At 36.7% G+C, this 14,908-nt stretch overlaps 1 protein-coding gene and 1 long non-coding RNA gene across 9 annotated transcripts in view; one reads left to right on the top strand and one right to left on the bottom strand.

Moving 5' to 3' along the window:
• LOC131767981 (uncharacterized) overlaps positions 1 to 11,904 on the top strand; it is a 392,450-nt gene extending 380,546 nt beyond the window's left edge. For all 8 annotated transcript variants that reach the window (XR_010836076.1, XR_010836072.1, XR_010836075.1 and 5 more), the window contains one exon: positions 11,594 to 11,904. This is a non-coding gene — a long non-coding RNA (uncharacterized lncRNA). The remainder of the gene's footprint in view (positions 1 to 11,593) is intronic.
• The window catches only part of ADGB (androglobin), a 157,242-nt gene that overhangs the window by 56,130 nt on the left and 86,204 nt on the right, over positions 1 to 14,908 (bottom strand). Inside the window, exons 19-25 of the mRNA XM_067010977.1 lie at positions 13,552 to 13,693; positions 12,082 to 12,196; positions 8,610 to 8,777; positions 7,489 to 7,624; positions 6,500 to 6,637; positions 4,651 to 4,744; positions 454 to 588 (exon numbers count right to left, since the gene is read on the bottom strand). Of these exons, the coding sequence (XP_066867078.1) occupies positions 454 to 588; positions 4,651 to 4,744; positions 6,500 to 6,637; positions 7,489 to 7,624; positions 8,610 to 8,777; positions 12,082 to 12,196; positions 13,552 to 13,693 (928 nt within the window). The remainder of the gene's footprint in view (positions 1 to 453; positions 589 to 4,650; positions 4,745 to 6,499; positions 6,638 to 7,488; positions 7,625 to 8,609; positions 8,778 to 12,081; positions 12,197 to 13,551; positions 13,694 to 14,908) is intronic.

Here is a 14,908-nt window from a genome sequence, read left to right as displayed (position 1 = left end):
AAAACATAAGTTTAAAGTTGCAAATAACTTAAAAACATGTATACTGTTTTCCTTTAAAATTCTTATTGATATACTGTTTTGTCATGCAAATGCAAACCTTTTAAGAAATCCCATTTATAAGTAGTTTGTGACTCTTACCTAATAGGCTATTGCTTCGAAATTAGTAAATTTATTTATATACGGAAAGCGTATCAATTTATTTTATTATGTTTACCATACTCATGAAGAGATCTAGCAACATTTCATAGTCTTCATATTTTGTTTAAAGAAACATGAATAAAAATTTCTATATTATCTCATTTATGCATAGCAGATATGGAAGAAATTTTAACTACTGAAAGCAACTTAAACGTTCATATTAATACTTTTACTAGTATCATAAAGAAAGCTCTGTATATATGAATATTTCATGCCACTTAAGAGTGATATTACTTGCCAATATGATAACCTCACCTGAATACTATAAACCAAGTATTTGGTGGCTGGTCTGCATATGTCACAGCGTAGTCAGCAAAAGCAATCTTAGTTTCTTCATCTTGATGGCATGGATAAGATTCCATAGACTTGCACTTACTTTTAAACATTAGTCTAAAAATTTAAAAATAATTTAAGTACCAATGGCAAAACAACTTTTAAAATAAATTCTATTTACAAAAAAGAAATAGGCAAAAAAGCAGCATAAAATATTGTAGTACATTGTTGGCTAGATTCAGTCCTTCATCAGATGGGGGCTCGTGGTGCACGGCACCAAAGCAGGAGAGCCCATTCCAGATTAACAATGATGTCTATCAAAGGCGCCCAAAGTGATTTGAAGTTCTTAGTCAAGAGAGACCCTAATTCATGATCTAAGGAGTAACTGAAATTTATAGATGGAAAATCAGCACTAAAGTTCAACCTATAAGGGTGATGAAACTAGAAGCAGGCAAACTAGCAGTAAAACTGGGTGGAAGCCACTGAAAGTCGGGTTGACTGGAGACTCAATACTAGAATGGAGTTTAAAGTGAGGAATGGATTTGGAAAAAAAAAGACTAAAAAACCACCTAAAAACAGAGGCCACAAACAAGGGGAGAGTGCCAGAGTTTTCCTTCTACATGATCTCTGGTGCAACTGAGGTTTCTCCATGTTTGACCCCTGGAAGCCTGTGGCATATTCCAGAACACGGTGGAAGTGATGAAAGAGATCCTCCAGGTCCTGTACTTCCCACTCGGCCAGGAACCGGATGCAGCCTCAGTAGCACCAGGAATCTCAGGTCTTTCGTACAATGTCTTGGGTATTAGCTGGGACAGAAGCTATAATGGCCATAGGAATGGTTCCCTGTTAGAGGTCTAGACAGAGCTAGATGTGCTCTTGGCTTCCAGAAGGTGGATGGCTCAACTGTACTGTCACGGGGAAGCAGAGCCATAGAGATCCTCACAGAGGATAGGATTCACCTGCTCCATTTGATCACTGGTCTTTGGTGGTGGGAGGAAAATGACAGGTTTATATTCGGAAGGATTTTAAAAAGCTTTTCAAAATAATTACAAGAACAAAGACCGGGGCGATTATATATTCTGGTTCTTCTGGGGGCAGTCCTGGTTTAGGCTCATATCCCTGGCATAATTATTAATAGTGCTCCCTCGTTCCCTGTCAGTGTCCCAGTTTGGTTGATAAATAACCTTATCACCCTCACTAGGAAGTATGACGTGATGGTCGGTCAATGCAGAGTACCCCTGTCAATCATACGGGGGCTGGCTGAGTCTAAATGCAGGAGCTGCCTGAGCCAGTACAGGAACTAAGCCGGCCACATAGGGAACTGAGTGCAATGGGTCCCACCATGATTCCAAGAGAAGGGTGCAATTTAAAGGCTTTCCAGACTGTCACTGTTTCCATCACACATTCTACTATTTTTCATATACCTCGGGAAATTCTAATGAGTATAGGACCATCAAAATCCTGATGTACCATGTGGAATATCTTAAATGACCCATAGAGAGATATCCCTGACATAATCAAAAGATTTAGTTTTAACTTTGCATCCTAGGACAGAGAGAAAGTTATATTGGAAAACTGAGCCTTGCCCAAAGTCAGCTGTTGAAGTTGTTCCCCTACAGGTCTGAGAAAGCAAGGCTAGGCTCAAGGACCTCAAAGTTACTCATGTACTACTACTACTACTAGCAATATTTATAATAGCTAATGTTGTGTAATGGCTCAATCTGTAGCATTGTGCTAAATAATTTTCCAGGATTCCCTTATCTTTACAGGTCTATAAAGGAATAATACTATGAAGTAGATATTATTATCCTTATATTGCAGATGAAAAAAACTTAATTTTATGTTCAGAGAGGATAAGAAACTTACCCCAGGTCACACATCTGACAGTTAGTAGAAGTGGGGTTAGCATTTGGTCTTACACTAAAAGATGTGAGTACCCGTTTTAGAAAACAGGCTTCTGGAGCAAAAGTTTAACCAAGCTGAATTATCAGGTGATAGCAGTATCCACAGGTCGGGACTTGGATGAGTGAGTGAGGTACTCACTCTCAAGGTTAGGAAAATACAAATTTGGATTTTTTCCAAATTTAAAATTTTGACATTTGGCTCATCATGAAATTTTTTCATTAACTTTAGGTTATTTTAAATTTTTATATGTTTCCATGCATGATTTTCTATTTGTCTCTTGCTTATAAATATAAGTCCAATCATTATTTCATTTTGACCTTGTATCCAGAAACTTTTAATTTTCTCATTAATTCTAATAAATTCATGTAGATTTTCTGGCATTTTCTACATATATAACCATGTTGCCTGTAAACAGTGGTTTTATTTCTTCCCTTCAAACTCTAGTGACTTTTATTTTGTTTTATTGCCTTTTTGCCCTTCACAAAATTCCAGGATTATCTTGAATAGAAGTGTTTGGTCAGGCGTCTTTGTCTCATTCTCAAACTCAAGGAAAAACTTTCAAAATTTCATCACTAATCATGTTTGTAGTAATTGCTTAAAAATAGTAGATACCATAACATATTAAGGAAAGTCTTCTCTAATCCTAGTTTGCTAAAAAATTTTAAAATTTTGAATTTTTGTTAAATTATTTCAAATGTTTTTTTCTGAACCTATCCGGAGAACTGAGTGATTTGTTCCTTTTCCCTGTTAATGTGCCAAATTGATGAATTTCCTAATGTTAAACCACTATTACATGTCTTAGATTGGGAGAGCCACTTGGTTATAAGGTATTATTCTTTTTATATAATTCTGATTTTGATTTGCTAATATTTTATTACATTTTTTCATCTAATTTCACGAGGGCGATTGGTTTGCAATTTCACTTTTTTTTTACTGTCCTTGTTGAGTTTTTCAAATCAAGGTTATCAGTTGGTAAATGTCTCCTCTTTTTTTCTGTTCTCTGGAATATGTATAAGATTAATCTTATTTCTTAAATTCACTTGTGGATCCATTAGCATATTGCTAGCGAATGTATTATGTATCCTTGCCCTACCAGTGTTTCATCTAGATTATTACTTTTACCATTTCTGCAATAATGCTAGAACCTTCGAACTCTTTAAAGCTTATTACTCAACTTCTACATTTTGCATTGCTAAGGTTAAGAATTTACTCCTACCTATGGCTCTTAGTGTGATTGTCCTTTGAAAATAGTGTGTCTTATTTCTCTGGTTACTTTGAAGGTTTGTCTTTTGGCCTTTGGTTTTCAGCAATTTGACTATGATGAGTCTGGGTATGGTTCTCTTTGTGTCCTTCCTGCATGGAGTCTGCATGCAGAGTCTCTTGAAAATATGGGTTGATGTATTTTATCAGTTTTGGAAATTTATCAGCTATTATCTTTTTACATTCTGGGACTAATATTAGACTTTCTAAGCATGTTCCCCATGTACCTTAGCTCTTGCCTTATTTTCCACTATTTTTCTATTGACCTATCTCCAGTTTCACTAATCTCTTCCTCTATTCTTCCTGATCTGCTGTTAACTAATTAAAAAGTTTTAAATTTCAGTTGTTAAAAATCTTATTTATGTAATTTACATTTAACTGTGTTTTATTAATCTAGACTTTGAATTTATTTTCTCTTTCTTTAACCTTTATTTTCTTGGGCATTTCCATAATAGTTACCTTTAGAGATTTGGTCTGCTAGCTCCTACATCACCAAATGGTCTCCTTCTTTAATATATATATATATGATTTTCTCTTAGTTTTTTCAGATTATCCTGCTTTGAACATGGTTTGTGGTTAAAATGCAGTTTTCCTAAGGCTCAATCTACTTCACACTTGTCTCTGTTTCTAGAATGTTGTCCTCCAGCCATTTCAACTGACAACTTTAATAGTTTACTGGAGTCCTCTCCCCTAGCAGGTCCTAAACTCTAACTTTTATCTCTTTAGCACCAAAAGACTTCAAAAAAGCTCTGTTTTGCTTCTCAGACGTTTTATGCTTAGGTTATTAGGTAAGTGCAATGAAGACAAACAAAAAGCAGGAAGTGTGGAAGTTCAGAAGCAATGGTATGTTTCTAGCTGTGGTGATTAGGAAAAACTCAACAAATATAGCAGCATTTGAACTGGAACTTATAGTAAGATCATTACACTGCTTTACCTTAAGAAAGGTACCTCATTAGGTTACAGTAAGAAACAATAAGAAAGGTTACAATAAGAAACATCATTACACTGCTTTACCTTAAGAGAAAAATTGCATACTGTTCTATATTCTGTTCCAGTACAGCCCAAACTTTCTGAAGAGTATCTGCAACACTGGTATTTTCCTTTGTGCCTAAAAATAATGATAAAATATAGCAATATCAAGGCTATAAGGTGCCTGAAAAATCATTTTGTTCTAAGCCCTCCTTTTACAGGTGAGGGAGTTGAAACTCACCAGTAAGGTAATATCCAAAATCTGAAGCTTTACTAGCAGTAAACCATGTTTAAAATATAAAGCTATGAACCTCTAGTCAAGAGCTCTGCTCACAATTTTATGCTGTTTCCCTTCAGCTTTAGTTTAAAAATTATAAAATGCTCTTTGATCTAATTGAAATACTCATCAAAGCATTTACAATGAGAGATCATTTATCACACCAAAAAAAAAATCCTTATGAAAGCTCTTATGTCAGAAAAAATAATCCATCCAATTTTTCTAAAAAACAATGGCTAATAGGATCTCACTGAAGCTTAATCTAAAGCATAATCCACAAATGGCTTAAGAGGTGATTTGGCAAGAAAAATGCAAATCCTTAATAAGTGCCTCAAATTTAACATGTCAGAAACTGACTTTTTTTCTAATTATCCTAATTTCTTCACAGTACTTACTCATATCTGAAATCAGTATCTTAATATATTTACTTTCTGCTGTATGCCTGTGACCACTACAACACAAGATTCATCAGAGCAGAAACCTTATCAGTTTTACTAATTTCTTTCTATAAGGCCAGAATCTAGAACAGTTCTGTGCACATAAGAATTATTCAATAAATATGTGTTGAGCGAAAGAATGCAAATGCTATTAAAATATTATTAAGCTGCTCATTTTTGTCTTTATAAAGAGAAAAAAATCATTGTATGAATATAATTTTTACAGCATATATGGACAACATGTGTATTTTACCACATATTTAATTTGATGAATTTATAATTAATTTTTTTTTCTGATAGAAAAAAATATAAAAATCAAGCAACAGCAATATTTTTCTAACAAAACTATGCAATATAGTTTGTTTTTACACTTGTGTATCTATAGTTTTTACTGCCTAGATGAACATTTTCATATTTCTCATTAAATGTTTCAGAGATATTTTTACAACAAAATGTTTCAAAATACTCAAAGAATTCTATTGGAGGCAAGGCTTTTTCTCTAAAAGCGTTAACAAAAATTGCAGAATGAAAATAATTGAATATAATTTTTTTGCCTCTGCAGTGTATTATTTTGAGCTGTTAAAACAGACCTCACGAAATAGTTTACTTCATATGCATAAATATATTTGATTTAATAAATATAATAAGATACTTTAAAAGCATTTTATGCCTTCTAAATGTAAGTCACCACAGGCATATATGGAAGCTTCTTCATTAAATTCATTCATTCATTCACTCATTCATTCATTCGCTTCTTTGAAAAATAGTCTAGAAATGTAAAAACTGTCTATGACTTAGCTGAAACTGACTGCTAAAGTATTCTGCTAGGCACAGGGGATGGATGGAGAAAAAGGCCAGTTTCCTGTTTTTTAAAGAACGCATGACAGACTGGGAAAATACAGCTGATCATTCACTCATTCATTCATTCATTCTTTCTTTCTTTCAGCCAGTATTTGTTGTGTGCTCAGTCTGTGCCAGGCATTGCACTATATTCCAGGAACAAAAAGCATGAGTGTACTGACAGGCATCCTGAACTCAAGGAAATTCAATATTGATAGAATTAAAAAGAATTAGCTGAGCCGTGAAGTAGAATGACTCTAAAATGCTTTTTGTTAGCACATAAACAAATATGCATCCTTATTTATGCAAGTTCATTTTATAAATGATTGAAAGAGTATACCTGGTGTTCTAGCCTTCATGAGTAATCTGACGTATGTCCCTCTCCACATGGCTTGAATTTTAATTGCTGCGGCTACTTCCTCAGGAGAATACTCTTCATCTCTTGTTGGCACATCATATTTAACATCTACCCATTCCACTGGAAAGAGAAAAACAAACTTTGGACCGAAAGTTATATCTAATCTCTACCCCAATTTGCACTGCCTTTAACTATTAAAGTCCTCTAATATATAAAGTGCCACAATGATAGATTTGTTGTTATATTTAACACTGCCTCTGCAGGTGGTTCTTTTTTAGAATATAAACATTCTGAAGAAGGGAAACACTAAATTTTTTTTTTTTTTTTTTGTGGTATGTGGGCCTCTCACTGTTGTGGCCTCTCCCGTTGCGGAGCACAGGCTCCGGACGCGCAGGCTCAGCGGCCATGGCTCACGGGCCCAGCCGCTCCGCGGCATGTGGGATCTTCCCGGACCGGGTCGTGAACCCGTGTTCCCTGCATCGGCAGGCGGACTCCCAATCACTGCGCCACCAGGGAAGCCCCAACACTAAATATTGACACTTTAGTGAACTAGTATTGATTCCTATGTGAAAGTAGCATGAAGGTTCTTTAAAATTGAAAGAAAATGAAATGTTAAAATGGTGGGAATAGAACATTGGAAAGAGGAGGAAAAGAGGGTTACTTACATCAGAGAATCTTCCCAGAATTACTCCAGTGCTACTGTATAGATAGTGATTGTCATGCTCTTTAAGGTCAGGAACAAATAAAACTGGAAACTTCTGGGTTGCCCTGGATGTATGTGGGACAGGGGACACACACCAGATCTTTGGAACCTTTTGAGCTTCTCAGGGCATAGCGTGAACTCTACAACTGTTAATATAGACCCATTCTACTTACTCCACGAAAATTTTGAGTGTACTTTTCTCAAATTATTTAGCCCATATAAGGCTAGGAATTCCTTTGTCACATAAATATATAAAATTAATCAGTACCTAAAGAAGCCTCTTCCAAAGAAGAATCAAGTAAGTCCAAGTCCAAAACCATAGCACGGAATGCAAATTTGAGGTTGGGAAGAGGTTTTGCTATTTGAGCTTTATTCATTAAATGCCATAAAGAAATATGAAAAACCTGAAAAAGATAAAATGCACTAGTATATTTTTTAAATCAAGAAAATACACTTACCTGGCCAGAAAACAAACAACCTGATTAAAAATGGGCCAAAGACTTTAACAGACACCTCACCAAAGAAGATATACAGATGGCAAATAAGCATATCAAAAGATGTTCCATATCATATGTCATCAGGGAAATGCAAATTAAAATGAGATACCACTACACACCTATTAGAAAGGCCCAAATCTGGAACAATGACAACATCAAATCCTGACTAGGATGTAGAGCAACAGAAATTCTCATTCATTTTGGTGGGAATGAAAAATGGTACATCCACTTTTGAAGACAGTTTGATAATTTTTTATAAAACTGAACATACTCTTATCACATGATCTAGCAATTACACTCCTTTGTATTTACCCAAATGAGCTGAAAACAATGCCTTCACAAAAACTTGCCCACAGACGTTTACAGCCACTTCATTCGTAATTGCCAAAACTTGGAAGCCACTAAGATGTCTTTCAGTAAGTGAATAAATAAAAAATACATGGTACATCCAGGCAATGGAATATTATTCAGCATGAAAATGAAGTGACCTATGAAGTCATGAAAAGACATGGAGGGAACTTAAATGTGTATTTCTAAGTCAAAGAAGCTAATTTGGAAACACTACATACTTTATGACATTCTGGAAAAGGCAAAACTATGGAGACGATAAAAAAGATCAATGGGTGCCAGGGCCTAGGGGAGGGGAGAGACGACTAGGCAGAACACACAGGATTTTTAGGGCAGTGAAACTATTATATATGATACCACAATGATGGACACATGTTATTATACATTTGTCCACACCCATTTCTGCTTGCTGATGTTACTTCCCAAATAAACTGTCTTCATCCAGAACATTTTCTCGGCTGATTTTGGGGGTCATCGAATATGAGAAACATTATTACAAACAGAACATACTCTTCCAGGAACATTACCGCCTGAACACACTTACCTGGAAATGCTGTGCAGTTAGTTTTTTATCCTGGAGGGGAATAGGGTAGTGAGCTGTTTGTAGATCCTTCAGGGCTGCAGAAAGTTTAGCCTTATCTTCGAAATTAGCAATCCCACGTCCAACAGCTTTCAAAATTGTTAAAGCCCGCTCTGTAAATCGGTAGCTCTCCTGTGAAGAAAAGCATAGCGGTCAGCCTCCTTTTTGCTTATTTAGGTGTAACTAGGTTTACAACAATTTAATTTCTGTTGATATATGAAACATCTGTTATATGACTGACTCAATAGTTATTTATGGAGGACTTACTTGATGAAAGCATTTTGCTAGGTGCTATGGTCTGAGGGATATAAAACAAGCAACACGATTCCTGCTCTAGTTGAAATGCATGGAAACAACAGCTGCCTCACCTTGGGGGCCAGGGGAAATTTCTCCACATTGTTCTGAAGAGTGTCTAGGAATGAGTCTGACAGCTGTGTGGAGTTTGACGACTGAAGGGCAGAGAAGTGTTCAGGGAGAGAGCAATAAAATAAAAAAGACAAGAGGGTAAACTAGCGTGGGCTGCTGGCTCCCTTCTGCTATAAACTCTGAAGAAGCGATAAAAACAAGAAGGAGATAGGGATGTCAGGAGGGAACTTATTTTTTAAAATGGAGAAAACACCGAGGCGTTTGCAGATTATCTTGACTCGTGTGTGGTGGGTAGTCGGTGGCTGGTGGAGAACTTACTCAGAGCAGAGGGTGCTTGGAGGAAGCACGACGAGGGTCAAGTAGGAGGAAAACTTTGTACAGTCTGTTTTTGCCTCTTGCCTCGGGGCACCGTGGTGCAATCGTTGCTCCACGGTTCCCTGCAGAAATTTTGAGGAATGGCCCGGCAGGAATGGCATGAAAATGCGGTGAGAAACTGCTGAAAACATATGAAACTGACTTGCCACCTTAACACATTTACTTCTTGCTGACCTTCTCCCAACCTCCCTGAAGCCTGGGGAAAGTCTCTTCTTAATGGTGTTTCTCCCTGAGATAAAACCATGACCAGAAAACTTGTCTGGTTAAATGGTAGTGTTGGGAATGATTATGTATGGCTCTGAGGAGCTTGAGTCTCTTTGATCTTGGACCAGCCTATATCCCCTTTTGCTTCTTCATTAGAACTGAAGAATACTGGGGCCTAGATGGAAGCCCCAGTAATTTTTATAAGATGGAGGAGTTGGTAACGCCAGGGAAATACAAGTTCACAGACTAAAATAACTAAGCACCTAGGGACTTAAGTCACCTAAAGAAACAAACTGCTTCCATGTCTTGGCTATTGTAAACGGTGTTGCTATGAACATCGGGGTGCACGTGCCTTTTCGTGCCTTTTTGAATAAATGTCCAGGATATATATCCAGGAGTGGGATTGCTGGATCATATGGTAGCTCTATTTTTAGTTTTTTATGGAACCTCCATACCGTTCTCCATAGTGGCTGCACAAATTCACATTCCCACCAACAGTGTAGGAGGGTTCCCTTTTCTCCACGCTCTCTCCAGCATTTATTATTTGTAAGCTTTTTGATGATGGCCATTCTGACTGGTGTGAGGTGATACCTCATTGTGGTTTTGCCTTCCATTTCTCTAATAATTAGCAGTGTTGAGCAGCTTTTTATGTGTCTGTTGGCCATCTGTATGTCTTCTTTGGAGAAATGTCTATTTAGGTCTTCTGCCCATTTTTTGATTGGGTTGTTTGTTTTTTTGACATTGAGTTGTATGAGCTGTTTGTATATTTTGGAAATTAAGCCCTTGGCAGTCGCATCATTTGCAGATATTATCTCCCATTCCATAGGTTGTCTTTTCATTTTGTTGATGGTTTCCTTTGCTGTGCAAAAGCATTTAAGTTTGATACATGCACCCCAAGGTTCACAGCAGCACTATTTACCATAGCCAAGACATGGAAGCAACCTAAGTGTCCATCAACAGATGAATGGATAAAGAAGGTGTGATATATATATATAATGGAATATTACTCAGCCATAAAAAATTAAAATATTGCTATTTGCAATAACATGGATGGACCTACAGAATAGCATAGTGAATTAAATAGACAGAGAAAGACAAATACTATATTATCAATATATAACTTATATGTGGAATCAAATAAATAATACAATGAATCTATTTACAAAATAGAAAGACTCACAGACATAGAAAACAAACTGTGGTTAACAAAGGGGAACAGGGTAGGGGAGGGATAAATTAGGAGTATGGGATTAACAGATACAAACCACTATATATAAAATAGTTAAGAAACAAAGATTTACTGTATAACACAGGGAAAAATATTCAATATCTTCTAATAACCTATAATGGAAAACAATCTGAAAATATATATAACTGAATCACTTTGCTGTATACCTGAAACTAACCCAATATTGTAAATCAGCTATACTTCAGTTAAAAAAGGAAGACTAAAAAAGAAAGAAACAAACTGGGTAATCCATGCTATCTAAAGCAGAGTTATTATTTTTTCCAAGAAAAGACAAAATAAGAATCTAAAATAAGCAGGGTAGGGACATCGACATAGAAGGTGGGCTTGCTGATCTTCCAAGGTGGACTTGAGGAGGAGGCAGAGGACAGATGAGAGACGGTGCAGAAAGTGAAGGGGCAGCCAGGGGGAATCCTGCACAACCACTGCCTGGAGAGGCAGCCATGCATGACCGGAGCATGTCTGGGCCATGGAAACCTGAGCATGAGGGAGCTGGTCTCGAGCCATCTTGTTGCTGCTCTGGCCAAGAGGTTTACTGACTGGCTAAGTGGATCTCATCTCACTAACATAAAGCTGTGTTATGTGGGATGGGTTGGAGGGAGGGAGTAAAGCTGAATTATGTAGTGGGAAGACTCTATGAATATATCCGCCCCCAAAATGCACATGCGCATGTCTAAAGATGTCCTTTAGAGGACATCTAAACCAAGACAGGACCTCAGGGAAAGTGCTGGATGCATTTACCTCTCTCTTCTTTCAGACACTGTCAGAACAGAGGAGCAAGAGAAACTAAGAAGAGGTCAAGAGGAGATGAAGAAGTGACCTAACCTTCCGTGGATCCTCTTGCCTTGAATCCCAGAGACCTTTCCTTAGATCAAGGAAGGGCAACAGGAGAATATGATATATCAAAATTGTACGCTATATTAAAAGGGACTTCACTGATCCCTTCCAGCTTCCAAAGGACCAATAATAGAATGGGATCTGCCTGAGGTGTTAACAGATGTGAAAGGGGATTCAACAGAGCAGAGGTGAGTAAATAAAATAAAATGAAATAAAATAATTTTATTTGTATCCCCACAGAGTTTCGACTGTTTATTAGCATGTCGTATTGGGGAATTTCTTACAGAATATACTTAATAGTTTTAAAAAGTAAAAAATCGGTAAGTTGAAAACAAAATAGCGATATGATTTAGTTCAAAATCTTTGAAAATAAGGCACAAAAAGAATCACAGTTGCTCAAAGATTTACCAGCTCAAAGTTGGGTAGCACAACGTCTTCATCCCCGACGACAAAGGTCACCATGCTGCAGATGTGTATGGAGTGCCCCACGGGGGAGTATGCCGTGAAGAGCAGCATGTGTCTCCTAAAGAGAGTGGACACTATATGAGGACCGAGGGTTTCCTTTGTTGTAGTCCTTGCCTCTGTTAGCTTCTTGATGATCCTCTGTGCTCAAATGAAGTCAAACGTTATTAAGGGCTGAATTTTGTAACACAGATGAGGTAAAGACTGATGAATTTTTCACTCCGAAAGAACCCTCCGAGATCATGGAATCTATATTTCACTGGTTAGGCTGGACAAAAAACGGTTACAGTAAATGACAAACTTGCACATGTTGGAGACATCTCCCATAAGCTGCGGACACACTGCGAAACACTCGTCTTGATTTTCCCCCTAGCAACAGTAATAATTCATGTTGGCCTAGTGCTCTGTAGATTTAATAGTCAGTTTCTCACAAATGCATAATTTCATGTGTGTTAATTGTGTCTCTCCTACCAGGTTGCGGCATCAGGGAGAATACTGAGAGCATGTCCAAAACCCACCTGTCTATAGCTTAGGTCCTGTGGGGGGAAAAGCAGATAAAAATACTAGATTCTTTATCAGTTCCCCATCCTTGGCTGTCTTGATGGATGGAGGAGCACTCAAACAGAATAATGATTTCTGGGAGAATCTCTCCATACCAGAGTTTTTAGGGAAGATGTGAAAATATAGAAGTTTGAAAATGTATTATTTCTCTAGAAATATTGGATGCTTGCCATAGATTATTTTAGCACTTCATTGTGTTGCTTGGGCTTTGCTTTTGTACAAGAGCCACAGCTTTTCATTGATCACATAGAATTATCATGATTGATCTTGGGAAATTCAGCAAAAATACTTATTTCATCTGAAATATGAGATAATATTTTGAATGTTGTTTATCAAAATCATGAAAACTTTTCAATTATACATATTTTCTTTAAAATGAAAAATGTGATGTGCTTAACCAATTTTATCTTAATTCAAAATAGAACTACAGGTAAAATTAAAAACAAACTACAGGTAAAACTACAGATTTGTAGGGGAAAATGCTGTTTCTCAAACTGTTTTTAAATAAAATCATGATTCTTATTAAGGAATTTAATAAGTTTTACAATAAAAAAGGATCATTTTAAGAAATTAATTTTAGGAAATGCTGGGTTAAACAAGTTTAAACTGTATTCTTTACTAAAGAAACAACCAGATTCTTTAACAATTATGAATCTTCCAAAAGGTACAGCATTTCTTCACTTTATTTGTTCACAGAATTATTTTTCTCAAGAATCATGATGATAGACCTCTGCTTTATGAAATTGCTTCAGGAAACAACATATTAGATTTCATATTGTTTCATTATTTAGTAAGTCAAAAGTTTACAAGTCTTCAAATAATTCTTAGTATGGGAAAAATGAAGTCACTCCATACCCAACAGGCAGGCGAACCACTGTAGCCTTGGTAGCATACGTGTGAATTGTTACAACAAGATCATGTGGCCTCAGAGATTTCCAAGAAACTGTCTCAACTGTAAGTAGTCCAGGCTGTATGGGAGGGCTGTTCTTTGTTAAAGCTTTAGGAAAATTTAAAAGAAAAAAAAAAAAAAAATATATATATATATATATATACAGAAATTTGACTGTGAGAGTATAGTTGGCTTTCACTGGTATTGCTTTTTAGCAATAATGACATTAACAATATGGTAATAACAATAATATTAACAACAACAACCAAGAATTAGACCTATTCTGAAGATGTTCGTAAAACATTAGAAACTACCCTGAGTAAATAATTACTGGAAATAATACTCAAGAGGAATCAAGACCTTCTTCCCTCCCTGCCCTACTTTTCTCCTCATAATCATCCCCTCAGCTGAAGAAACCAAGAACGAAAAAGTTAGGAAAAAGAGGACAGACAGGGGTATTTCACTGTAGTATACCACTGCTTTTCTTATGTAGGGCAGTGATAACAATATCCCTCTAGATACAATTTTAAAGGAGGAAAAATACCACATCTGGGAAAATGAGAGATTTTCCTAAGATAGTGGCAAAGCAAGGGCAAAAGATGCCACTGTTTTTTTTTTTGCGGTATGCGGGCCTCTCACTGTTGTGGCCTCTCCCATTGCGGAGCACAGGCTCCGGACGCGCAGGCCTAGTGGCCATGGCTCACGGGCTTAGTTGCTCCACGGCATGTGGGATCTCCCCGGACCAGGGCACGAACCCGTGTCTCCTGCATCGGCAGGCGGATTCTCAACCACTGCGCCACCAGGGAACCCCCCACTGTTTATTTAAGTTTTGACCTTTGATCTTAGCTTTGACTGTGTAGAAAAATAATTACCAAAATTTTAATTTTATGTAAATTAATTAAAATTAAAAATTTTATTTAAATTTAATTGTTATAAACTAATTAAAAATTTTATCTAATTAAACTTTAATAATTTTTAAATCTTGAAATTGATAGAAAATAATGACTATTCTTCATCAGTAGCTGAGAGCAAAAGACTTCTTACCCTGTTTCCAGATAACACTCAAGCTAAGGATATAAGGACACCACATGACCTGAAATACCTCTACGCATTTAGAGCTTCAATGTTCTAGGACGTGGTGTGGCTTAGGAGCTATTGGTTGAGTAGACATACTAAGCTCACACCACTGAAGTCTGGAAAGTTTATTCAATAAATATTTATTGTCCACTTGCTGCACATCTGACACCATTCAAAACATTGGGTACACCCTGATGGAAAATCATAGTCTGTGCCCTCAGAGTGGGCAAAAAATTCAATATTAAG

This window comes from Kogia breviceps, chromosome 13 (assembly GCF_026419965.1).
Source record: "Kogia breviceps isolate mKogBre1 chromosome 13, mKogBre1 haplotype 1, whole genome shotgun sequence".
In the NCBI taxonomy this organism is placed as follows: Eukaryota; Metazoa; Chordata; class Mammalia; order Artiodactyla; family Physeteridae; genus Kogia; species Kogia breviceps.
The sequence above is the reverse complement of the archived record's forward strand: the minus strand, read 5'-3'. Positions and strand labels throughout refer to the sequence as shown.